This window comes from Ammospiza caudacuta, chromosome 7, assembly GCF_027887145.1.
Source record: "Ammospiza caudacuta isolate bAmmCau1 chromosome 7, bAmmCau1.pri, whole genome shotgun sequence".
NCBI classification, from domain to species: Eukaryota; Metazoa; Chordata; class Aves; order Passeriformes; family Passerellidae; genus Ammospiza; species Ammospiza caudacuta.
Genome location: NC_080599.1, coordinates 41,071,356 through 41,098,811, shown reverse-complemented (window position 1 = coordinate 41,098,811; position 27,456 = coordinate 41,071,356). Strand labels below are relative to the sequence as shown.

At 43.0% G+C, this 27,456-nt stretch overlaps 1 protein-coding gene across 1 annotated transcript in view; it reads left to right on the top strand.

Moving 5' to 3' along the window:
• Positions 1-4,539, top strand: part of LOC131559671 (cytosolic carboxypeptidase 6-like) — a 205,540-nt gene extending 201,001 nt beyond the window's left edge. The window contains exon 8 of the mRNA XM_058808088.1: positions 4,425-4,539. Within this exon, the coding sequence (XP_058664071.1) occupies positions 4,425-4,539 (115 nt within the window). The remainder of the gene's footprint in view (positions 1-4,424) is intronic.
• The last annotated feature ends 22,917 nt before the right edge of the window (positions 4,540-27,456 follow it).

Sequence of the window (27,456 nt, the reverse complement as noted above, 5' to 3'; positions counted from 1 at the left end):
GAGAGACATGCACACCCTGTAACCTCTGCCTTCTCTATAAGCAGTATGGGCCAGCCCCTGTACTCAGAAGGGCAGAGCCATAGGATAGGGACCTGATGAGATTTCCAGGTAGTGCTGGGATTCTCCACACATCACTTTAGTGGGGTTTGTATGGCCCAGAAGTCACAATGCACTGTAATGGACGGGTGGGCACCTGGCAAACATGACTACATGTTCACTTAATGGAAATAGTGCTGGTGAGCGCTTGAGAAGAAGAAAAATCAAGCCTGTGGTAATGTCTGAGCATTTCTGACCTTTGCTCTAACATTTCAAATTTGTTTTTATTGCTTCTAATTGGCCTTGCTTTGGAGCATGCACATTATCTAACTGTCAGGGCACAGGCTGTCATTATCTGCTGGGTCATTTGGTTTGTGTTCTGTATGATTGAAACTTGTCAGGCATTCCCAGAAAATACTGAGCTCCCCTTGCAGTGTCAAACATGGAGCTGGTTAATTGTGCATCCCTGAGAGTGAAGCATTGGGACTGATCAGGCATTGATTGTTTAGCTGAGATGGACACAATGGAAACGTGTCTCCTCTGTTTGGAGGGAAAGTGTAAAAATTAGATCACCAGCAACACAACAGCAGCCAGATTTCTTAATCTCAGGGATCAGAGGTTACCCATTTTCCAGCCTTGACTCATTTTTGATCCCACTCACATGGCTTAGATAACTTTATTTTTACCTCCCTTTGCAATTTAAACACCAATTCTCTTCTGTTTTGACTTTCTTTAATACACCAGCTGCAAAGTCACTAGCTCAAATCTCCCCACCTTGCCTTGCTTCACGAGATGGAAACAAAAGTCAAAAAATGTGTGTGTGAAAGAGCTCAAAATGCCACAGCAGCACAAATGTGCCCCCAGTGGTGGCTCTGCAAACCTCAACCCATCCAAAACATCAGCCTAGTTTGTAGGTCTGCTAGTTCACTTTAAGGCCTTTAAGATTTGCTAACAATTAGAAACCAGGTGCTGTTATTTTGGATGTGAACACTACATTCAGAGCAGGGCTTGTCCTGTAGATGCGCTGGGAGAGCTGCAGGCAGCAATAGCAACATCCCCAGTTTTGCAGAGTAAAAACAAGCTTTGCTGGGAACACCAGGCTGTTAGACGTCAGTGTGAATTATGCATCTGCTGTATTTAGATAGAAGCAATTTTCCTGTTGAAATCAGAGGTTGGCATTTTTTTTCCCATGGGGTTCTGTAACTCAAAATTGTGTTGAGATCAAGCATGTAGCAAAGGCTTTTTTAGCTCTAAAGGTGAATGTATTCAGATTATTCAAGTGGTGATTTTTTGGATGTACAATTAGTTGAGTGGGAGATGTGGTATAAATTTGGTATTGTAATTGCTATGCCTCTGAGATTTCAATTTGCAAAGCAGTTTGCATGGCTGCACGATTAACTGTTGTCTGTGCAATGAACATGTAGCAGAGCTGTGCTTTGATTATGGCTGTCAATTGGCTGTATGTCCAAAAAAATACACTGTCACAAGTACCTGATGTGAACTGAGTGGTTGATCCTCATGATGCTTCAGTTCAGTGGATGGCTGAAAAAGGCCAGAGTCTAAAAATCTCACCTCTAAGTGCTGTTGGCATGACAGGATTTCCTTGTCCTATGTTAACCAAATCAGGAAAAAGGAAGTTTAGGACCCACTTTTATCCTCTTTTCATATTTTGCATTATATTTTTTCCTTCACTTGCATAGAGGAGTGTAGGAATGACACTCAGCAGTGCTGCTGGGTGACTGGAGTGGGTGCAGAGAAATTGGACCAGGAGCTGAGTCCTGCTGCCCAGCCAGTGCTGGGAGAGGGCAGGAAGGCTGTCAGCAGTGACATGGGCAGTGCTGATGCAGCCCCAAGGCAAGGGATGGGCTGCCAGCCTGGCTTCCTGATGTTTTTCATGAGTCTCCATTTGGTTCACAGCTGCTGCTGTGTTTGGGTCTCCAGTGCTGTCTAGGAACATGTCAATGTAATTACACACAGAACCAGAGAAATTGCTTGTTCTCACTTCACTGTGCCTTTCAGGTCTCCCTCCCAGGGTCCTCATTTATTTATTTTTGTCTCAATGTTTATCTCTTCAAAATACCACTATGCCTTAGGTTGGTGATTGAACTGTAGAGATGCAGTAAATGGTAGCAGCTGTGGCAGTGGGGAGGGAGGGGCTGGTGGAGGTAAAGCCCTCTAAGCCCTGGGTCCCATCAGCAACTACATTATTACAAATTTTTAAAATGTATATTAAAACTTCCTTCTGCAAATAAAAGCAGAAGTACTGAAAAACAAACAATTTTGTGGTGAAGAAGGCAGGTTTCTCTGTGTCACTACAGAGAAGCCCAATTCCTTGGGGTTAGTCAGGGTGCAGGGATCAAGAAAACTGGGGTTCCATCAGCTCTTTTCAGCTCTTCCCAGATCTGCTGCATGGCCTTTGGCAGGTCAGTTCACGTGTGACACGGATGTGTGACACAGGTGTGTGACAGAGCTCCTCTCCCTGCCAGTGTCTGAGGCCCAGTAGGGTTTGGTACAGCACCAGCACCAGCCTGCCCAGGGTCAGCAGCTGCCTTGGGGGTTACCAAAACTGACCTCAGAGGGAGCAGACTGAGAGCTCAGAGTGTATCAGGCACAAGTAGAGAACCTTCCTGTTTGTGCCCTGCCACAGCAGTGGGGGAAAATGAGCAAAGCTGGCAAGGCACAGCTGAGGGGGCCAAGAGCTGCCTGAGGGAGCACCCTGAAGGGTCACTGGAGCCCCTTGGCTGCTGTGAGCAACACTGCCAGCACAGTTTCATTGCCTTCCTTGGGATGGGAATGGATAGCTGGGTTTTGCTACTTGTACAAAGGAGAAGCTGTCTGAAGGTGTATCTGCAGGGGATTGTGAAGGCTGCTCTAGGGTAAGTGTAGAGGGACCCCACTCTCCACTGGAATCTCACAGGCAGGCTTACAGGGCAGCCAGAGATGGTTCCTCTGGCTCCTGGTCCCAGTGTTTTTCTCAGAGTCAGCTTTTCAGTCCCACTGAGAGCCACCAGTGCTGGCAGAGGCTGTGAAGGGAAGTTCCCTGCTCTGGGACAGCTCAGTGCTGGCTGTGCCTCCCTGAATGAGGATGATGCTGGAGGACCCACACCCTCTGCAATTCAGCCTCTCATCAAGCAAGGACTCTGGACACAATGCTGTGAGTTGTGACACTTTTTCCCCAGGCCAGGCTCTGCCCAGACAGACAGACAGACCAGGGCTGAGGCTGTCTTGGTCACTTGTGCCCATCTTGCTGTGAGCAGTGTGCCAGGACCTGGGGGGAAGAGGGGCAGTGAGAGTGGCAGGCTGTGAGATGGAGGATTTTAATTACAACCTCTAAGCAAAATGGCTCTATAAGTAAACAGAACAGAAATGTTGCAGAATTAACTGTTAGCAGAGATTTATTTTTCCTTAAAGTAGCAAAAATTCATCATGCACACTGTAAACACATACACAGAGGAGTGTTTGCCTGGGAAATGAGTAATGAGACTTAGTTCCTTATCAGGAACTGAAGTGTTATAAAGCAAGTCTTTCCACCAGATAAGCTGTGGGAAGCTGGGGAGCTGGTTCTGTGGTGCTGGGCTCTGAAAAGCTCAGTTCTTAGCCTGTGGACTCCTGGGGCATCACTGCAAAAAGCACTTTGTATTTATCACAACCCTGCTCCTTTGGAGGCCAGTTATAAAACTCCCACAGCTCTGCTGGGGCTGCAGCCTGAAAGGGGCACTGGAAACTCCAAACTATACTGACAACTGAAATTTGGCTAGATAATTCGAGTGAGAAAATTTGAGTTAGAAAATTGGAGTTATGGGCACAGTGAAACAGCAGTATCACATCTTTGTGGGCTCTTTGAAGGCACTGGTCTGGATGCTGGAAGAGCTGGCATCATGTGCTGGGTGTTCCCTGGCCACACAATCAGTCTGTCCCCAAAGACTCTGACCCAGCTGTGAACACTCCTGGCATTGGAGGCAATCCAGCTGTGAGCAGATGTGTGAACCCAGCCATCCTGGGGATGGTACATGCCCCAGAAGGAAATATTCACAGTGAGAGGAGGGCTCTTCATGAGCAGAAATGAAGGGACCTCAATGGGAGAAAACAGTGGGAAGGGGTTCACCCAAAGAGAAGTAATGGGACCCTTCTCTTGGAGAGCTCAGAGTTAGCACAAAGCCCTTGAATCCTCCTTGAAGGACCAACCCTGCTCTGGCCAGAGAGGGATGGGACCAGCTGGTCTTTAACACCTCTAATTTTCTTGAGCTGCCAAAGCCTTCCTCACAGATGCATTTCACAGTGAGACTTCACACACAGCTTCTCCTCAGAGCACACCCCACTCACACTGACCTGCTGCTGGAGCACTGCAGGGGCTGACAGCATCTATCCTCTCTTTTTTCCTTTGGCAGGAAGGACAACGTGCCACCCTATAAATGCACTGCCCAGTGGGGCCCTGGGAACAGCCACGCTGGAGGAAAACACGAGAAGAGGAGCCTGAAGGACTCGTCTGTGTCCACACGCTGAGAGAGGAGAGGAGAGGAGAGGAGAGGAGAGGAGAGGAGAGGAGAGGAGAGGAGAGGAGAGGAGAGGAGAGGAGAGGAGAGGAGAGGAGAGGAGAGGAGAGGAGAGGAGAGGAGAGGAGAGGAGAGGAGAGGAGAGGAGAGCTGTAGGGCAAGGTGGAGGAACACGTCGCAGTCAGGAATCGATGATGTTTCTCTTTTTTTTTCCCTCAGACAAATATTTCTAAGATAACAAATAGTCCAAGGAGCAAAGAGGCAGAGGGAAATTAGCTAGAAATTTTACTATTGATTCTTTTTTATTTATAGATGGTGAATCAATTTCAGGGGTTTTTTTTTGGTTTTTTTTTTCCCTATCTGTGAGGGGGGAAAAAAAGAGTGAACTGATAGATTTGCAGAAATCATTTGTGGTGTCTGAAAAGCTATTTGTTAAAATGAGAAAGCCTCTCCTTCCTCCACCAGTCCCCTTCTCTCTCTTTAAAGGGGTAATCCATACAATGAGCTAACGAGGGAGTCCTGGCTTCTCTACTGCACCATCTGATGTCTCCCCTTTTAGTGCTGGGCTCAGAAGCCCTTGTGCCTACTGCATGTGCTAGTCCTGTTAGCTTGCATGAAGAGAGCCTGATAAATAGCTTCTGGGAGCCAGGCAGGTGCTCCTCAGTGTGCAGTTTATCATCCACTGCATGGCTGGGTTTTTTGCTCTTCTATCAGATCATTTGAGGAGAGGGGTCATGTGAGAAATGGGACTGTCAGCCTGCAGCATGAAACTTGCTGTGAGACCTGTCCAACAGGCAGGGAAAATGACCCTCCATCAAAAACTGTTTGGGGTCTAGAAAGACCAGACTAGCCAAGAGATGTATGACTGAGGCAGTGTGAGTCAGGAGTAGTGCTGAAAGTTTGATTCTGCATGTCTCTGAAGAAGGACAAGCTACTCAGGATCTGCCAAACCTTGAGCTGAATGCATCTGTGCATTGGCCACCCGTTAGCTGGGCTTTCCTTAGTTGTTGTCTGACAAGGGGAACTCGCTTGAAAGCAAGAAAGAGGTATCCCACTGTAAGGAAAATGATTTAGAACACCAAGCAAACTTGCTACCATCAGCATTTCAAGGTGAGAGGGTTAAACTGTGTGCATTTTTGGGGAGAATAAAATGCCTTCATATGATGAATTCCAAGGCCTCCAAAAGGCACAGTGCTGGCTCTCTGTCTCCAAAAGCAGAGTAATGAATAGCATTGACAGTGTGATAATTAAAATGACCTCTTGGAGATATGGATTAGAAGGTATGCAGGGGGGGAATAAGTTCTCCTTTGAATTAATCTAGTGCTAATTTATGACTATCACTGGGTTTTATAGGGTTTTAGTGGAAGACTTTCAAAGTTGGTTTACTGGAGTTAAAATGTTCTTTCCCATGTTCATTGCAAAAACACTTGGAGAATTCTTCATTATTTATTTTTGGATGTTACTATATATATACATGCATACATATATATATATAATGAGAGAGTTTCAATATTTGCTTAGCTGCAAAAAGACTACTCTAGAAATATGAATAAAGTGATAAAAGCATCTGTGGAATGAGTGTGTTGTTTCATTTCCATTTCTTCCTCCTCACAGGCTCCCAGATCACTTCAAAACCAAGACAGCTGGATTGTGGCAAGCCCTTGTGCTGCCCTGCTATCAGCTGTCAAAGGTTCCCTCTGCCACACTTGCAAAAGTCAATATTTTAAGTTTAATAACTGGATTTTCCTGAAAATCACTGTCTCCACTTCTTACCTGTCTTGTGCACAGGTATCTGCCCCACAGCCTGAAATCTGTAGGTCTTAGGACAGACCTAAAGTAGTTTGCTCATCTCCGGCAGAGATGCTGCCTTTCTGCCGAGATATTCCAGCCTTTCAGTGGCACAGGAAGCACAGATTGGAGACAGTGACCCATATGGGGAATGATGACATCCCATTTGTCAAGTCCCATGGTGCTAACCTTCCCATCCTCTCCACCTGCCCAGCAATGCTGTAACATCCAAACAGAAGGTTATCTGCCAAGAGCATCTGCCTTGCTCTTCAGCCGGGCAGCACGCCCGTCTGGAACCCATCCTCCCCATTCTCGTTCCAGAATGTCTTGTTCAAGCTCTTTGCTCTTGCCTCCCATTTCATTCCTCTTTCCGTTTGTCTCTGGCACCTTCTGGCCGAGCCACAGTTGCCAGTACCCAACTTTTCCATGCTGAGATCCCAGTCACATCTCCCCTGCAGCCCATAGGCAGAGCTGACTTTATGGTGCTTTCCTCAGAGACCCACAGCTGCTTTCAGGGATCTTCAATAAACTGTTTCTTCAAAGCTCTCCCTGACAATCTGGGGATGGGAGCCTGAGCCTTTCTTTCACTGAGGGGTCTCTGCTAGTTTGCCTGAGGGTTTACAAGCCCCATTTTTTGAGGAGTCTAGCATGGGAGGTGAATATAGGAGACCTTTTTTTCCCAGTGTCTAGTTCCCTTTCTTCCCATGTGAGTGCTGAAGTTCTCTTCCTCCACCTGAGCAGGCAGATCCTGCTTCAGAATCTACTCCTGGCTTGCCATTAGCCTCTTCTTCCTGGAGATGATCCATGTCTGAGATGTAAGGAATGCACATTGAATTCCCAACAGTAATTCCTTATTAGTCACTTGTGTCAGGACCAAGGTTAGGTGACATCAGGGATGCTGAGAGGTTCAGAAGCCAATATGCATCCAAAACTAGGCTTCTATTTGGACAGAATGATATTTACTCTTAAGAACAAAGGCACATGTTTATCTGAACACGAGTGGAGGGCTTTTCTTGTGAGGAGACCAGTGGCCCATTGCAAAGCCCTGCCTGCCTCTTCTCATTCCCTGCTCTGGGGAGCTGCAGGCTCCCTTGGCTGTTCCCAAGGCTGCTCCCTTGGAGCAGTAGCAATGCATTTGCCTCCCTTCTGGAGGACTGGATGATGAATATTAAAATACTGAAATTACCTTGTTTTCCATGCATTCTGCTCTCCTGACAAGAAAATCCCACTACAAACCCCTGCACGGGCAGTCTAACTGCACTGAGATAGACCCTCACTGTGAGGGGATTATATATTCTGATTGGGGCTGAGTTTGCAATTATTCTCTCTGCCACACCAAAGACCTTTACTGCAGAGCTGCAAACCAGTTATAGGAACATGAAATGCTTTGACTTCTTCACTAGGGAAACATTAATCCAATCACAGGTTATGTCCATTACAGACTATGGCAATACTGTATACAGGAATTCCCAGGAGAAGGTTCTACAAAAATTGGAATCTCTCTATAACCATGTTATGAGATTTACTGGTGTGGATAAAATGGGCAGAGTTAAAATTACCAGGCTGGCTATCTCTAAAAGACAGGTGAAGTCTGCTGGCTATCATTGCTTCGCAATATTACAAATGGAAAAGCCCTGAAGTAATTGAATAACACATCTGCTGAAAAAACCTGTGAACTGCTATAACCTAAAGATAGACTGCAAGGAAACAATGTAGGTACAGCACCCAGTTAAAAGGAAAAAGATGCTTTCCTTACCTGGTGCAGGAAGATATCGCAAATGCAGGTACAGATTCTCTCTTTGCCTCCTAGATTACGTGTGTCTATGTGTGTGTGCTCTATGTATCTGTGTTTGTGTTCATGTCTATCTACCTCTTTCTTTGCACATAAAAATGAGTTAAACCAGGTTCCTCAGCAACCAAGGGAATGGTGCTGGATGGGAACGATACATAAGCAGAGCTCGCTATGTTTCTTTTCCCACTGGAGGTTGCTGAAAACAATTGGCATGGCTGGCAAAGGAGCTGGTTTCCATCCCCTAAAATCTCTCTGTCCTTGTGCAGAAAAAAGATTTCAAAGCACTTGGCCAGATTTGATGGAGGTTTTCCCTGTGCTTCATCATCTGTATTCAGTGATCTATAAACACAGTTTAGCAGCAAAGAGCAAGTTCCCTGGCTCCCTGCAAACCCAGGGCTCCAAGGATGGAGCTGCTGTGGCCGGGACAGCACACAGCCCCTCAGGGGGAGGACAGGCACAGCCTGGCCACTGCCTCCACATCACCCTGGGAGTGCAGCCACGTCACCTCCAGGCATGGACAGCACAGCCAGAGCAGCAGAGTGACCCTCAACAGCACAGTGACCACCATGGCCTCATCCCTTCCCTGCAGGTGAGTGCTCTGGGGACTGGGTGTTTGTGGTGAGAGGGGATTTCAGGACAGGCCAACACCCTCCTGTGGCTCTGCCTGGCGTGGAGGAGCTCCTCTCATAACTCATGTTCCTCCCCATGTGCTGGCTCTGAGCAGAGATCCAAGGGCAGCAGCGTGGCTGTCAGGGGCTGTCACACCTGCCCAGTATGGGGAGGTGTAATTTATTTCACATCTCATGCACCCCTCCATGGCAGAGCAGCACACATGGAAGGATGAAATGCTTTGGAGTGCTGCTCAGTTTGGAAAGGTGTGATTTATTTCACATCTCATGCACCTCTCCATGGCAGAGCAGCACATGTGGAAGGATGAAATGTTTTTGAGTGCATCTGTAGGGCTTTGAATCCTCCTGTGGGAGGAACACAGGGGAGACTGGGAGCATCAGTACTGATGGGCATGGATGTAACAGATATTTTTCTTTTTCATTATGCCTTTCATCAAAAAAGTTGTTTATTTTCGAAAATGTTTTAAAGAATCCAAATTTGTGAAGTATAAAAATGCTGTTTTTCCAGTAAAGCTTGAAATTTACTGTCTGGAAGCAATGGGAACAGAAACCAGCCAATTCAAACTGCACTACCAATAGCCTGTGTATCTGAAGGAAAGTTTCATTACCAGCTAGGGTTTGGAAGAAAAGAGTACTAGAGCAAGTTATGCCATTGGGGATGAAGTCTTTCTGACAGCCATAAGGGAGTCAATATCCTACTGTACACAAAATTACCCTGGGTATAAAGAGCCCCCTGTTCATTTTGCACTTTTAGGGTTGTTACCCCTGATACTTTCAACCAAAGCAGCCTGAACAAATGCTGAGGATTTGTACTTTTTTCCCTTTGGTGCCAGGTGAAGGCAGGGAAGTTTTTGGGGTTGCTCCATGCATGTATTGCTAAGATTGATGAGGATTGTTCTACAGCATTTAGGGCCAATTTTAAGGCTGGGTTAATAAATTTCTAGAGGTGTGATTATTTTAGGCCCTGAGCATTATCCTTGTTGTGTGATGCCCCTTCCAGAGCTGCCATGAGCACTAAATCTGCTCGCTGGTATTCACAAATCTGAAGGTTGAGCACAGCCCTGCAGGGAGACAGCAGGCTCTTGGTGGGGATGTTGTTTTCTGGCAAATTCATGTTGTACTTAGCACTTAATCATTTCTGTGTCCCCTAAGGCAGAGTTCTTTTCCCTCTCAGTCGGTCACAGCCCTGTCACGCTCCCAAAGAGTTTGAGCAGCTGATGCTGAGTCACCAAGTGGAAAACACAGAGTATGTCTGAGGAGGCTTGACTGAGAAGTGGGAAGAAGAGGGTAGAAAAAAGGGGGAGAAGCAGAGTTTAACTTTAGCTGAGGAAACTGGTTAGAGCATAGAGGTGCTCTTCAGCATGAAAGTCTTGAGTCCTCCGCTCCCTTTTTTGGCATGGGAACATGGGTCTCACAGAGCTTGTGATTCAGCCTCCAGGAATGAACCTTTGGTCTTTTTAGGTGAAGAAGCATTTTGCTATTTTTAATAAAGCAAGGATTTTAACCTGGAAATCTTGACTGCAACTTTTAGCTCTTCTATGGATCAGATATTGCAAGATTTAGGATAAGGTGAGGAATATTTATCTCTGTGATTCATGTCTGCCATCCAAACCCCCATGAATTTTACCTCATACTAATGTTTCCTTATATATCATTTTTTCCATGTGAGGAAACACCCATTTCTCACATGGTGGCCCAAGTCTCAGGCAGATGAAGTGAGCTAAAACAGGACAGAAGTGGGTCACAGAGCCAGAGAGGGAAGTGAATGAGGCTCCATGGCTTAGTCACAGCAGCCAGTTGAGTGATGGCCATGGGTGCTTGGCTAAATCATCACAGATGCTCCCAAGGCAGTGTTGGCAGAGAGTAAGCAGTAATTAATAATAACTGTTAAATGCAGACATTTCATACCTCTCAACCTTGAAACAGGAGAAGGATTTTTTTCAGAATACTTCCTTTTTATTCACTCTCACGCTTCATGTTCAGTACAACCTGTTCCTGAACCAAGCTGTCATTCAGCCATCCTGAGACTTCCCAGGCCATTCATCTGAGGATTTCTGCCTGAAATGGCTGTAAGAATCAGAGTCCCCAGGTTATCATTTAGTTCTAAGTCCATGATATAATCAGGAAATCTCTGAGATGAGAGCTTGTATGGAAAGCCACACAGAGAAATACCCTAGAAACCTCCATGCCACTTCCTTCAATCAGTGCAGGTGCCAACTTTTGGGGTTAATTTTTCTTGCCCAGGATATATTTGATTTAATCAAGATTTCCTAAGCATCCTCACTCAACTTCAACATATTTACACTCTTAATATATGCATGTAGCCCAGAATAAGCCCTAAAACTAAAAAAAACTAAAAAAAAAAAAAAAAAAAAAAACAAAAAAAACCTAAAAAAAAAAAAAAAAAAAAAAAGCTATTTAATTTAGGTATTGCAGATAGGTCCTGAGATGGTGACCTGGAGTAATTTTGCCATGAATGGCCAGTTTTGCTATGTCCTGCTTCCTGATGCAGGGGAGGCACAAGGCATAAGACGGACAGAATGATGGTGCAAAAATAATAAGAAATAAAATAAATAAATAAATAAATAATTAAACTAGGTCATAACCAAGTTCTCCCTCTCCAAGTTCAATCTGGTGCACGTGGTATTTGAAAGAAATTATTTGCTGGGGCAATGCCATTTTTAAACAACTTACACTATACTTTTCAAATTTGTATTTGATTTAAACCAGCCCATGTGTGGGTTGGTTTAAGAAAAAACAAAAAAAGAGGTTTTTCTTGATTTAGAAAAATGGTGACAATCTGCACAGTCTGAGGGCAGAGGTGGAAACCCAGCCCTGTTCTGAGCAAAGTTCCATGCAGCATGGGACATGCCAGGTCAAAAGGAGGGCATGTTCTGGGAAGGGGAACATGTATTTGGAAATCACCAAGGGCCATCAGAACAACCAGTGCTGTCCAGGGTAAATCTGCCTGAATTTTGTTCCAACCTCCTCCCATTTCAGTGTCCAGATGCCCGCCCCTGGCTGTCCCAAAGCATCTTCCCCGGCCCCTGGGAAGACGGGAGTGCTGTGTGCTCCTGGACAGGGCATTAACCAGAGGAGCTAAACACCACTAACCCCTTGTGGCTGCCTGCCACAAACTTAACCAAACCCAGCAGGAAGAAGAGGGATGGTGGTCTGGTGAAACCCACACACAGAGAGAGCCAGGGCTGCTCGCTGTGAACTGGGAATTTCTCCATCCCATCTGGACCAGCTGTGGCATCAGAAAAGCAGTTCAGCCACAAACCAAGCCACGAGGCTATCACTCGTCAGCACACAGCACTGATGCTACTGCAGAATAGCAGGAAAGGCTCTATCCCCATCTACTTTTAAATCATCAAGCTAATAAGTACCCTGGATGATAAGATGTAATCTTTTAAATGCAGTATGGATTTCTTCCCTGAATTATGCATGATAACATCTTTAGGCAAGAGAGGTTTTTTTTTTTCTCTCCTAGAAGAGAAATCTTGTGGTGGTGGTAATCACTGTTTTACAACAGGCTCACCTGGGAAAGGCTCCCTATTGCTGGGTAATCTCTGCTGACTTCCTGGGGGTGTGGAGCCCTTGGATGGTGCTAGAGCATCTCCAGGCGATGGGAGCCTGTTACACCCACTGGTTCCACCAGCTGGGACTGGTCTCCAAGCAAAAGGAGCCTGTTGAGGAAGATCAAGAGGGGAAAAAAAGCATGAACGCTGGGATTTCAAAGGTGACTGGGCAAAATCAGATCACATCTGGTCACATGCAGTCCCTGTCTGGGCCTCACTGGTTCCCCTTGGCGGGCACTGGGGACCACATGCTGCACAAGAGGCAAAGGGCACAAATTTAAACAAATATATTAAATGCCATCTGAACACAAGAAAATTCTTTTTAACTATGAGGGTGGTCAAGTGCTGGAGCAAGCTATGGAGTCTCTACCCCTGCAGATATTCAAAATCCAGCCAGGTATAGCCCTGGGGAACTCCATGTAAGTAACTCAGCCTGAGCAGAGAGGATAGACAAGGTGATCTCAAGACCCTTTCCAACATCATCCATTCTGTGATTTTGTTTCCTGTTTCTTATCCATGATTTTGACAATTTTTCTGGCCATTTCTCAGCAATTACACCATTTTGCAGGGTAATAATATAAATATTTGGCTCTCGTGCAGCTTTTTTCCCTCCTTGATCTCCAGTGCCTTTAATGAGAGTTGTAGTTATCAATCCCCTTTGATCAGCTAGGGCATCCACAAACCAAGGGATTTGCTTAAAGACATTCAGGAAAATTGGGGGCAAAGGGACCAAATCTCCAAAGTGTCACCTCCCCTTCCCAGACCACCACTGCCACTGCAATGCCTGTGCAAGTGACATTTCCAGGGAAATTTCTAAGCACGCAGAGACAGCAGAGGATGGAGGTTCAGGAGGCAGCACTCTGTTCACAGATGCAGCCCTCGGACTGCAAATCCCAGCAAAGGAAAGATGTTTCTGTGTTTTGCCAGGGAGCAGTGGTGCAGGCAGCCCTGCTCCGCTGAGCTCAGCTGAACCACAAGCAGGCAAGCTGGTGCTCCAATGGAAATGTATCCACAACTGGTAAAAACAGACTTTACCCACCAGTGCTTCAAGCTACGGGTCAGGTTTCTGTGCATCACATGATTTTTTTTATTATTTTTTTCCCAGTGTCCTGGTGTCAGATTTGGCCAAGCTGCAACGCATAAAAACCAAAACATTTTTTCTTAATGGTACAACTATTGCCAATCCTTAAAGACTGATGTTTGTAATAGCATAAAAATCATTTTACTAAAACTGACATTGCTGTGATTTTGCATCTCAATATATTTTGATCTATAGGCAACTACACCTTTAAAAAAAATAATTCTGATTTATCTCATGGATAGTGAAAACCAGACAGAAGAGCAGATGTGTGTGCATGTCTACAGACACACAAGAACTGAGCTCCCCTTTAAGTACTTGCTTAAATCCCAGGTCCTAACAAATAGGAATGATCTTGTTACTCCTTTGGTGAGCTGAATAAATACGTGGACTGTGTTTGTATGGAGCAGAGGAAGCAGGCAGTGGCCATTTATGGACGATTAATCACAGCCATGTATTCTTTATTTCCTATTTAGGGGTGATACAGTGGGCTGAATTCTAATCAGCTCTCTCTGTTGCAGGGTTTCACGTTTCTGCTTTCAGCAGTTAACACTTTAGAGATAGTTGAAGCTAAATGAGCAGAATGGCTATGGATTGGGATCCAATGTGTGGGCTCCCGGGAAGTTACACTGGAAACAGGTATGGATAATAACACCTCCTAACAGTGAGCTGAGCCCAACTAAAACCATTTCTGATCCCAGACATTCACTCACTACCTAATAAAGTTATGAAAACCAATGCAAAACAGAAAAAAATGCTATGACTGACACACAGGGAACATTCCTACTTGGAGGTGCTTTACAGCTGGTCAAGTGGGATAGTGGTAAGCAAATGGAAAAGGGAAGTTCAGCCTTGTGCCCCACTCGTCAGCAATTCCTCCAACAGCAGGAATGCCTACAAATGAACACAGGGTTTTAATGTTTTCTGAACAGGGTATTTGGTAGGTAAAGCTGGATTTTCTTAATGGTCAGGACTGGAAACTACCCCTGCCTGGAGGGGCAATGCTGCCCTCCCTGGCCTCTGACTCTGGTGTAGTTGTAGTTCAAAGGACTGGCAGACCAAGTGCCCCAAGGTTTCACGCAAAGCTCAAGAAGGCTCAGTTAGGGATTGTTGCACAAATGATTCCTCCATTCTTCCTCATTTTTTATTTTAAATATGCAGTATGTCAGAACACTCTTCAGCAGAGACACAATCTTCACCCCTTAGTTCAAGGAGAGGAGAGAAGAACAATTTTAACAGAGCCAGTACCTCTTCCCCTTGCACGATGCTCAGTTTGACCTTTCCAGCACTACAGTGGTATTAAGACAAGAATCATGTACTGTACCCTGACCTCAGTCACACCACAGCACACCTGAATTTGGAGTCAGTCCACTCAAGTAATTAGAATTGACTGGGACTAAGGCTGGTGCAGGCAGTGTTTGATACTCCTGGCATCTGTAGAGCAGGCAGTCGGTGGGATCCATTACCTCAGCCACACCTGCCCTCGGCGCCGCTCACAACGTGTTTATTACGCGTGGCACTAATCGCACAGCAGGAGATTAAACTGGAGAGCTTTTAAAAGGCAAATTGGCCTTTTACATCCCCTAATTTGGAATGGGGGCCAGATTGCCCTGGATGATTTAGATACCTAACTCAATCAATGAGTGTGAGACATTGAAATGCCTTTGGAAGGAAAAGAAAAACCAAAACAAAACAAAACAAAAAAACAAACAAACAAACAAACAAACAAAAAAAAAAAACCTGCAGTCCCTAATCTTTAAATTTCATCTTTAATTTTGGAGTGAAATTGGTGCTTAGAAAATATATCTCAGGGAGGGCAGGGAAAGAAGAGTCCATTGAGCAAAAGTGAAATCTCACTGAGCCAGGGACTGTCATCAACCAAAAGAGGAGATGGGAAATTAGCACACAGCTCAGGCTGGCTCACTCGCAGGAATACACTGACAAAATCCATGCAAGCAGATGATGCCATCCAGCCCCTGAAAATCTAAAGTCCTTTAAAATTAGGGCCCTAGGTGAGAGATACTTTTCCAGGCATTAAGACTCTGGCAGCCCAGCAAAAGTACAAGATCAAGAAAATAAATTTGAAGGAGTTACTTTATTTCAGATAACAGTCCTTTTCCCAGATAGCCACGCTTCAGTTAAACTCACTGAACCAAAGGCCATGTTGCAATTCACTTGGGAAAAACAGCTTGGACTAAGATATGATACAGGACAAGAAAAATTAATGATTTTGAGACGTATCATCATAGGAAGAATGTGAGGAAAGTTTTTGATCTTCTTTTATTGGGACTCTTGAGATCTCCTCCTGGGCTACTATATAAGACCCAACATTTTTTGTGCTGCTTGGATGCAGTTTCCATAGCCTAGCACAGAAAGAGGCCTGTGAAAAGAAAGCAGCCCTATATTCTGCCATATGCAGTGGACCAAGTGGAGAAGAGCCGCATCAACAGTGGGTGTTACACAACAGTGGGAAGAATTTAAGTGATTTTCATGAAATGACAGCTCAGTCCACAAAGGGGCTTGGAGACATGGAGGCTTGAAAGATTTGGAGGCAAAATAATGCAGCTTTGTTTTAAAGTCAGCTCGAGACTGCAGAAAACCACTCTGAAATTACCTGCTGGCTTCAGGTTATCCTTGTGTTGAGAAGGAGATACTTCAGCTGTCTGTTCAGGGGCTAGTGAAAGATCTCAGCCTTCAGAGCTGCCTCTTTTCAGCACTGCAGGTAAGTTGTGACAAATAAGATGGGATTTACAGAGGGAGAAGTGCCATTGAAGTGCAGTAATGGAGGTAATAAAGACTTTCCTCCTGAACACACAAACAGGATTTCCTACTCACTTGACCAGCCTGAGAAATGTTGCTCATTTGAACACATTTGTCTAAGTAAGAACACACCTGTGTGTGCATGGGCAGTCTGGGGTTAACAAAAGGTTTCTGTCAGTTCCCAAGCACTGCCAGTTTGTCCTCTGCTACACCTAGAAAATGAACAGCATGGAAATTAAGATCTACTCATGAGCAGTAACTTAGCTCTTTTATGTAACATGCTGTAATGAAGATTATAAAAGCTACCTTCACTATTTCCAAGTCCAATTCTTTTTCATTTTGCCAGGAATTAAATTTCAGATCCCAAATGCAGCTTTAAAATCTGAGTTTGTAGGTCAAAAATATCAGAGAGGTTTGTAACAACTTCCTCCTTGCCACAGGCTTTGTCCACAGACACAGCTCAATGAAATGTGACTCCAATGATGGCTGCAGACCAGTGACACACATTGTGACTAATCTAAGCTCTGGGACCACAATCCAATGGATTTGAGAACCCAGAGCAGGGGGATCCAGCTGGATGAACATGTACAGGCCAGTCTTAATGCAGGAAAGCTTCATCCAGTTGCTCTTGTTACTCCATTTTACCGTATTATAGCAGTTATTTGATCTCCAAGAGCTGGACCATGCAAGATTCAAAGCCAGCCAGCAAACTTCCTGTCTAATACTCAGGTAAATGAATATTAAATTCAGGTGAATATCTGATTGCCCAGTGTGGCAGGCAGAGGGCTCAAACAATGGAGAAGGTTGGAGTCAGTCCCTACAGCAAGACTCTGGGTTGGGAGGATCCCTATTCTAATTCCCTTCTTGACCTCTAAAGTATTTTTTTCTTTTTTTTTTAGTGCTGTTTCTATCTACATCAATGTTCACAGACATCAAAACCAGCTAAGAATAGACTAAAAACTGAGCTAGTCCAAGCTACCAGGTCAATGAAGACACAGTTCAAGATGGCAGCATCATGGCCTGTGCCCAGGTGTCGACTGGAAAGAAGGCAGACAAGGAACTGTACCTCCAGTCTGCTGAGGTTTGTGCTCCATCAGGCCTTTGCAGGTCATGGCAGCATAAGTGTGGTCCCCAAACCCCAACTTTTTGGAAGAGAAAGCTACTACCAGGGTGACTTTTTGGAAGCATAAAAATTTCAGATTTAGATTGATGCTCTTTTTTATTTTGTGATCATAGCTAATTAAAAAAAATAATAGAAACATATACAAATCCAAAAGTTTATTAGAAAAGAAACATTTTAGTTTAATTATGCCACTGTGTTGTGTATGACACAGAGCCCACTGAAATCTGAATATTTGATGATCTCTGGAATTTGACTTAGCGCTCTTCAGCCTTAGGGAGAAACTTGACAATTACTAATCTACATATGCTGACAATATCAGGGGCCCCATGAGGGTCTTTAATTACTCTGTAAACTTCAAACTGGAGTGTTCTTCAGTAGGACAAAACAAGATGCTGCATTCAAGCTAAAGAAGAGTGGTAGTTGACATGTTTATTAAATATTCCCAGGCCCTGAAGGATTGCAGGGTTGAAGGTTCTCTGGATAGAAGAAATTATAAATGCAGCATCTGATTTATTCCAGACAGAATAATTAAGCATTAATGCTCAGGTGCAGCTACAGCACGATGGATCCAGGTAAACTTTCTGGATTTCCACAACTCCAAACTGTTTTTCCATTCTCTTGCTTCCACAGCCCTTTTTGCTACATTTGTTTATGCTTTGTAACTGAGCACATGGAATGTCTGCATGATGTGAACAGAAGTGGGCGGTGAGGTCTATAAGGTGCTGACCTGAGATTTTTGAAAGCAAAATGTGTGACATTTGCCTTACTGTTACTTAATTGGAGGCAGTGAGTTTTGTCCATGTATCTGGCAGGGGAGGGACTTTTGTCCTCCAAGATACCTTCAATACAGGGCCTGAATTTTTGCCAGAAATTTTAGTATGTCTGGCTCAAATGGCAGCTGCAGGAAAATGGATTGTTTCATAGGAGAACTGATGGTTTCCTATTCTTTCCCTTTAATTTACAGCTTGACACAAGCCCACGCTTTGATGCTGAAGGTTACATGTGTGTTATGGCTAACACAGAAGGTTATTCTAGCTCATTCTCCTGTTGCTGCATTGACTTTGATGTTTACCTTGTACATTGTCAACATAATCACCAAGCAAATTCTGATTGCTTCATTTCTCATTTTATTTCTATTTCAGGAACGTGTAGAGTTTTCCTCCCACTGCTGGGAGGGTTCATTACCTCTGCTGAACTGGCCATAGTTTGTGGAGAAAGAAATAACATTAACCCCTCCACAAGCCACCTAAAATAGCAGAACTGATCTTGGAGACGGCTTTTACAAAGTGTTTCATCATTTCTGGGGAGCAGAAGGAACAGCAGAGCTTGGATCACAACCCAATGGGATGTGCAGCACTTCCCATTAGGGAAACACCTTGCCTTGCAATGAAGTTGATCAGGAAATAATAAGATGGAGTAAATCCTGAAGGTCCCAGTGCCAGCTTCATTCCGGGCTCTAGTAACACAATCCAAACCTTTCAGTTTGGGATGGGAGAATGTTATCGACACAACACGTTAAACAACCTTAACTCCAGTGAGCAATGGCACCAGTAAAACACTTGTTTATTAGCAGAATGCATCTGATCTCAAAAGCCTGCATGACAAGTTCATTACATATCAATTTAATTAGCTGATTTACATTTAATTTACATTTCAATTAATGTCTTTAGCAACAAAACGTTGCCTTAATAGGGTAATTGCCTATTAGGCAATATGTAAAAGAATAAATAGTTGCATTCTGAGGAAGAATTCCTATTTTCAATTTTTTATTACCATAAATAACCTAAATAATTATTGCTCTTAAGGGGCCATGTCCCAGCTCCCTTCTGGGCCTAATTATAAAGACTTAGTACCTCATTAGGCAAAATGGTTTCAGAGTCACAGAAAAGCATTACTCTAATTGTGACTCATTAGTTTCGACAAAAGAGGGGAAAACTGCAAAAGTCGGCAAATTTTGCCATATTAGTCTTGTGGTTCATAAGCATAAGAACATTTGAGAAGTGGCTCTTACAGCTGTGTAGGCGTTTCTGTCATGAAGTCCTGTTTTCAGAGGGGTTTTTTTGTTAACTTTGGTCATTAAGAGAGAGTCACGTCCAACTGGAAAACCTGGCACGTGCAACCCTGGTGTGGAGCAAGAACTTGAGCAAACTTTTGGGTTTCTGCTCATCTTTTCCCCTCATGGCCACGAGCACAGGTGGCTTGGTTTGATGCTGTAATGTAGGGTTCATCTTCCACCATGCCAGAAGAGTTGCTTTCAACACCATAATATATTCCAATGCACTGAAAATGGTCAAATGATTTATAGGTTTTATTTTAATTCAATGGTGTTTTATCACAGTGTAAAATTTACTGCAGGCTTAGGTTGTGACCAAGCCTGTAACTTTACGGCTCTCATCGTTGGATCTACTGATGTAAAGCACTGAACTCATAAATGCTCACCCTGATGGTTTAAATTTGTTAAAAAATAACATGGAAGGTTTGGTGTAGTGCTGATGGGGTTTACGCTACGTTAGGCATCACCTCTCTGTGCTAAGCTAACATGACACTGGATCCAGAATCCTCTGTTCCTCTGGCAGCCAGAGTAAAGCCAGCACTAGAGCACCAAGCTGGCACCAGGTGCGTGTCAGAAGCTCTGGCTGATTTGATGGACATGTCTGTGCTTTGTTTGGATGAAGTTTGTTCTGCTGGAGACTCAGCAGTGCAGAGATTCAGAACTGATGAGTGGAACTAAGGGCACTGGTTGCAGCTGCTTAAAATTATGCCATGTGAGGAAATTAAAAGGGACTAGTTAAGATATTGTTTAGCAAATCATAAATTAATAATATTCTAGGAATACATAGAGCTTTTAAAATGAAAATGTTTAAATAATGAGAAAACAACCTTTTCATATAGTGTTAGTTTTTCTCATTAACCTTTAATGATGACTCATATGTAAAAGAAACACAAACAGCTAGAAATAGGATTGTTAATTATAGCACTGTACAGCCTCCAAGAACAGATAATCGGTGGGGGTTCTCCTTTTTTCTCTTTTTTTATTTTTCTCTTCTTTTTTTTTCCTTTTTTAGTGACTAGGTGTTAGCGTCGTCATTTTACAGGGAGTTAAACTGGCAGCACAGAAACAGTAAGGGATATTTCATATCTCAGAACTGTAAGGGGACTCCCTACCCTTCCACTCCAGCCATCCTGCTTTAATGTTTACTGAAGTCAGCAATGTCTCTAGGGGATTTTGGAACTCATCTTGAACCCCAAGATCTTCAGACCACTTATGACTGTCCCATAATGTGCCAGCTCCTTACCTGGTTACCTGGTGTGACTCACCCAACTCTGGAGGCAATTCATCTGCACTCTGTTTGGGCAAATTTATTGCCAGAGACTGGGAAGTTCTAGTTCATTATTACTTAACTTTCCTTTAACAAGGTGCTGTGTGTATACACCATTAAGACACTGTAAAAGAAAACAGGTAGGAGTCACTTTCTTATAATACTAAAGGCACACTTTTATTAGGATAACAGTGCTAGAGAGAAAGAGAGAGAGAGGCTTCTACTTCCAAAAAATATCTTATTACCTTCAAAAGTTAATTACTCAGGATTCAGATATATCTTCTGCTATTCTGAATTATATTTTTGCCCCTACATCTGATGGCTCTGGAATTCTCTTTTGAGCTGCAAGCCCAAAAGCTCAATTAAAACCTTCCTTACTTTCCCATGTCTCTGATTAACACTAATCCACTCAACCCTTTCTTTTGCTACAGGTAAATCAGCCTGTAGCTGATTTAGGGGTTAGGGATGGTCCCAAGGAAAAAGTTGTGGAGGCAGCAATGTTGTGTCACTTCTGCACTCCCCTTGGAATGTGTTTACAAATCTTCTTACAATGAAAAAAAAAATGTTCTGCCCTCCAAAGTGAATTGCACAAAACCAAAAGTTCTTGTAATTAAAAAAAAATTAATTAAAAATTAATTAATTTATATATATATATGTATATGTATTATCTCTCTCTGTTTCTGATGGATTGGAGGCATTTTAAAGCAGCAATGTTATAATTTATGGGGAATTTGAGCATAGATCTCAGAGCTTCCTATTAGAAACTAACTTCAGCCATTCTTTTGAAACAGCATTTCAGGTTTTTTTCCTCTAATATAAAAAGCTATGATTTATAACAGGAAAACAAGCCAGCAAGAAAGTCCTTGAGGTTCTCTAGTGACTTCACTGTTGTCAATCAAAATAACAGGGAAGATGCTCAAACGCTGCTACTTTAATGGGCAGAGGGACAAAACTCCTGACACACTACAGAGGCTTTTGGAAAACAAGTGCCTGATGCCATCTGAGCTGGGTGAGGCTGGCACGAGCCAGAGCCTCGATCTGGATGTGATGGATTTTGAGCTTTATCTGCCGTTCCAGGTGGCCTGTGCCAAATCTGTGACTTCTCAGCCCCTATTCAGCTGCTGCCTCGGCCTGGCTGCCCAGAGGTGAAGCTTGTCCCCCTGCAGGCTCAGAAGCCTCAGAAGCTGGCTTTCCCTGCCAGCTCCCAGCAGCTCCCTGCAGGGAATGGGCTCCAAGCAAATCCTTCAGAGCCCTCTCCCCTGATCTCTGCTCAGTAAGCAGTGCTTTACCATCATTTGTTAAAATGCTGTACAGAGTCACAACGTTCACACACAGAACATACAGTCAGGGCAGCCTCTTGTACATCACAGGCCATTAAATACTGCTGTCAATCTTCTTTTTATTCGGCTAAAATATGTTTTGTTTCAACAAAAGCATTTCTTTTGTGAGCTTCTCATTCTCCTTTGGTATTGTCAGGAAATGGAGAATTCACTTTCTCTTTGATAGCCTGTTCCAGTGGTTACTCCCTTTCTCTGTTACAATATAATGCCAAATATCTAATTCAATTTTTTTCTAGCCTCAGCCTCCAGCAACTGATCCTTGCTATGCCTTTCCCAGTTAAATTAAATATCCATATAGTATTCTGTGTTTTCACAGAGGTACTATCTGCTGTAATCAAGCCACAGCTTTTGGCTTTCTGCTCAGGCCACTGGGCTTTTGCTGTTGCAGCCAGAGTCATTGTGGCTGACTTTCCATCAGCAGAGAATCTTCCCTACAGAGCACTTTTGGACACTACCCAACTGCTCAGAACTACTGCAGGACAAGAGCCATTGTCTCTGGTGTGGCAGAAGAACAGGCAAGAATAGTGAGTCATGTTTGCTTCCTCCATGACCGTTGTCTTGAGCTGCTTTGCCAAGCCAACAATGTTCTTTTCTTTGCCTTTTAAATACAAAGCTGTACATATATAAGAAGTAAAAAGCTCTAATTTATTCTGTGAAAGTGTTCATCAAGTGAGAGACAGGACTCTGGGAAAAGATTAAGAGCTTACATTTTTCATTTGACTTATTTCACATAAAATTTCATAGAGGATAAAATGATGGGAGGAAAAGAAGCAATGATATTTCTGTTTTATCTCTTTCTAAGGACCATAAATCTTTCTGAAGTATCATTAATTATAGCAGCACCATTCACAATGCTATTGTTAAGGGTCTATCAGCAGTCCCATTATAAAGCCCTATTTTCAGGGGTTTATAACTTGGTTAGAAGAATTTTGTTCCTGGCAAAAACTTTGCTGGGGCAATGTCTCCATCTAAGACAATTTATTTTAAATGTAAAAGCACAAAGAAAAATGTTACCTCTTCTGAACTGAGTAAGGGAGAGACTAGGAACTTTCTGGGGTACAAAGCTAATGCTGTCTCGGCTGATTGAATTTGTGTCATCTGTGAATTCCTAAGACTGTATTCAAAGAAGTTATCTCTTAGATGAATTTAGATGATTCCTTTACAACACAAGTTTCCAATTACTACAACTGAATTCAAGATCTGGAATATTCCTCTAGTGGCTGTAATCAAATCAGGTTTGATTTCTTTAGCTGCAGCCAGTCGAAAAAGAATTTAGCAGACCTGAAAAACAGCTTACATATTAAGAAAACTTCAGTGTCTTTAGATAGCTTGCCTATTATTTCTTTTTTGTTGCAGGCAGGATACACATCAAGAATGAGTGAAGCTAATGCTCATATGCACCAAAGTGAGTATTGACTTAGCAGCAAAATGGAGGAGGAATTGCTCTGTCATGGCTGAGCCACAGTGAAATGTTAAAGAGGCACTGAGTGTCTCCAGATGTGCAGTAAAAATGCTCGGCAAAAGGCACTAGTCAGGCTGAGAGGGCAAGGCAAAGAAAGGTCACTACTTCACCTACATAAAAACATGAGCAGGTGGCCTTTGCCTGTAGCAACTCGTACATTCATCAAGAAAGCCAAGAGCTCAGCCCAGTCGTGTCTTTGCACATCAGGAAAGAGCAAGATGCTCAATAAGACAGGATCAACAAAATCATTGTGGCCTTTTTCGAAAGCAACAGATATTAATGAATGGGAACTTCTGGGCAACTTTTTTCCCTGCTTTAAAGTAGAAAGATTAGATGAAAATGTATTTTGTGAGGAGTGTGCTGACACCCTCAGGTAATCTCCATCCTCTGTCCTCATCAATAATCTAGCACTCTACCTTTCCCTGTTACATTACTGTCTGCAGTAATCCAATTCACTTCGGTCCCCTTAGATCCTATTAGAATCTCTCACAAAATTCTTCCAGCTCTGCTCTATAGTGTTCTGGGATTATTTAGTCTTAACTTCTGCTGCCTGTTTTCTTCTACTACAATTCTTTGCACAGGGACCAACTTTTGTGGATTGCACATTTAACCTCACAGTGAGTCAAAAGATCAAAATTAATGCAAGGGGGTATTGTCCAGTGGGGTCCCCAGAGCACCCTAATTCTGTTTGGAACATTGTTGAATACATCTTGTGATAACAAGTTCCACTATCTAAAGTACTTTCTTCTATCAGTTTTGATTTTGTCGTCTTTTAATTTCACTGCACGTGTCCTTTGAAAGGATAAATAGGCATGGGCAAACAGAAGAACTTATTTCTACATATTATTCAGTCCCTTATGTACCTCTTTTGAATTACATCTTATTTTTCTCCTCTCTAAAGTAACACAGTCTTTATGTTTTGTTTGTTTGCCTTTCTAATGTGGAAACCTTACCATATCCTGTAATTTATTGCTGTTATTTGAGCAGATGCCTTCCCGGAATTCTCTTCAGTTATTAATGGTAAGTCAGTCGTGCTCAGTGATAATATCTAAATAACAGGCTCGATGTGCAGGAACAGAGATGTCTCCTCTGGCTGCCTGGGCAGCATCAGGGGCTCAAAATAGGTAGAAATGAACCTCTGACAATATTCCTAAGAACTGCAGCACAGGGTGGCAAAATGTGGAAAGCTCCTTTATTCCCTTCACTCTGATTGCCAGGATGACTGTGAAATATCACTTTGCACCCAGCGTTCTGCTTCCTAAGAAATGGAGAAAACCATTCCTGGCTTCTCGGCTGAAAGTGAGCCTCTGACAATCTCAGTGATGTTAGGCTTGCTCTCTGATCTCCAGCCTGATCTGGTCTAATTCTGTCTAATCCCCAGTATTTTTTAGATTCTGAACTGTACAATACCCACTGTTTGCAAACCTCACCCTTCCTATTTTTCCCACTTTACCTATTTTGTACCATATTTCAATACACTGAATCTCCTGATGCCTGACCATCACAAGAACTCCAACAATATGATATAAATCCTGTGGTAAATATCTTAAACCAGTGTCACTTCAATCTTTTGACAGTTACTTCGAGTTTGCAGTGGCAGAAATAAGAACAAAATTGAGTATTTTGATGACATCACAGCTCCTCTGTAGCAGCCATTTTAGAGGGCCCAGAGGACAGGAAAAGCTGAAGCCCATAACTAGAGTAGATTGTAAAAGGAAAAATAACACAATGCAGGGAAGTAATTCAGAGACTTTTAATACATGGAACTAAGTATAAGTAGTATTACAAGAAGATTTACTGCTGTAAAAGCAAAGTAATTCATGTGCTTTCACAGCAGGGAAATTTTACAGCAGTTAAAATCTCAGATCTATTACAGGAGCAAGCACTTTTTTTGTCATTTTGGTTAACAGTTTTTCCTTATTAGAAATGAATTTTTAGTAAAAGTCTGGGTTTTCCCTCATTGTCACCCAGATTCCTGCATTACTGTTCCTGCAGTGCAAATGCAAGTGTAAATCATGCATTTAACAAAAATGAGAAGGTCCAGCTGGGTCTCACATTGCTGCAGAAAGGGCTGGAGAGGAAAGCACTGCAGCAGCAGCAGCATTCCTTCCCAAGGCCCAGCAGGGAGAAGGGGCAGAAACTCTGCGGACTAGAAGGTTTGCCAGGGAAAAGCACTGAAATTCATCAGTGCCTTATCACTTTGGAGAAGCCTTCTGTCCTGCCTTGTGCTCCTTTTTCAAGGGCTATAAAGTACTTCTGTTCCAGGGCACTGCACATGGATATTAAATTCTCATCACAAACATGATACCATTTTTGATTTCAGCATTTATCTATCTTCTGTTCTTATATGGCCACACTTACCATAATATCTCACACTTCACAATCTTTAACACATTATTTACCCTCTCAAAAGCATATATATGAAAGGTAGCTGAAAATAAGCAATAAACCATTTTAATACTGTTACCATCTGAAGCTATGGATCTCTGAGAATTTTTTTCTCATTAACTCTGGAATGCTATTCATAACCTTGAGACTGATAATGCTTAGAAAATTATTTTATCCAAGAGTAAGCCCCTCTTTAATATATGTAGTAGAAGTCTACAGAGAATTCTCCAGGCCCTAAACACAGAACCCTTTGCTAAAACAAACAAAACAAACAAACAAACAAACAAACAAAACAAAAACCCAAACAAACAAAAAATCCCTAAAGCAAAACAACCCAAACCACACCCTAAAAAGCAAAACCACCTAAACAGAAATAAACAGAGCTGCTACAGAAGTCACATTAATGAAAACAAGCCCCTGCCTTTCCAATCCTTTATTTGTTTAAAAGATTAGTATCAAGTATTAGTAGCAACATTTAATCCATCTATAGATTTCACTTTTGTCTGCACTGGCCTATTTTGTTCATTGCCATTTCCTTTAAAAAAAATAAGCAAAACCAAAAAACAAAGACAGAAATCAAAGCATTTTCAGAATGCTGTTTCTTTCCAGATCACTTAACATGATTTTTCTTTGAAATTGTAAAATTAAAATAAAAAAAGCCAAGGGATACATTTGAGCCACTGCTTTCTTTTGGAAGCAATTAAAATTTTCTATCCTCTCTACAGCTGTACTTGAGGACTTGGAAAGAATATTTAAAGCCCAAAATCCCCTCAAGGTCTGAGGCTGAAATAACCTACACTTGCTAAGACAGAAATCAGACTATTTTGGTGTTGGATGGGATTGCAAATAATCTGAAAACAACTAAGCAGCAGAGACATTGGGGATTATCCTTGATATGACCAAAATGGTGAAGATCAAGGACATAAATCTGAGTTTGTGGGAGGATAGGAATAAACAGACAGTTTCAGATATGAGAGTGCAGACAAGTCTTCAAAGATGGAATATACCCTGTGCACTGTGTCTCACCCACAGAGGACATTAAAATGGGATACTCGAGTCAAAAGGGCCCAGATGTCTACAACACGATGCAGGCATCAAAGTGTATCAAAATTGAATCAAAATTACATCAAAAGAGTAAAAGAAAAAAACAAAAACATGGAAATCCAGTGCTTTTTAGCTACTTAAGCCTGGACATGTATAAAACTTGGTTGAGACCCCTGTGCTGCAGAGAAGGCTCTCTCTGCACCTTTCTGGAGGAGGACCAAGAAGCTGCAGGAATCTGACATATCAAGAAGTTACAGGAATCTGACATATCAAGAAGCAGGAGGAATCTGACACATCCTGAGCTTCACGTTGCTCCTGGATGCCCCAAAGCAGCCCTGTAACCTGTCTGATTCACTGTCCCACACTGGACACCTGAGCTCTCAAACCAGTGCTCCACCATCCATCACTGCCACTGTCCCACCTTCAGGAGGCAGAGGCTGGAAATAGTGTTTTATCTACTGTTAATGGTATTTTATTTACTATTTATGGTAGTGTTTTTATCTACTATGTGTGATACCTTTGGTACACTCCAGCAGCTCCAGAAAGCCCTGTGGGGAGTGCCAGGACGAGCCAGCCTGAGGTCAGAAGGTGGAAGAACCAGAGAAGGTTGTGGGATGAACAG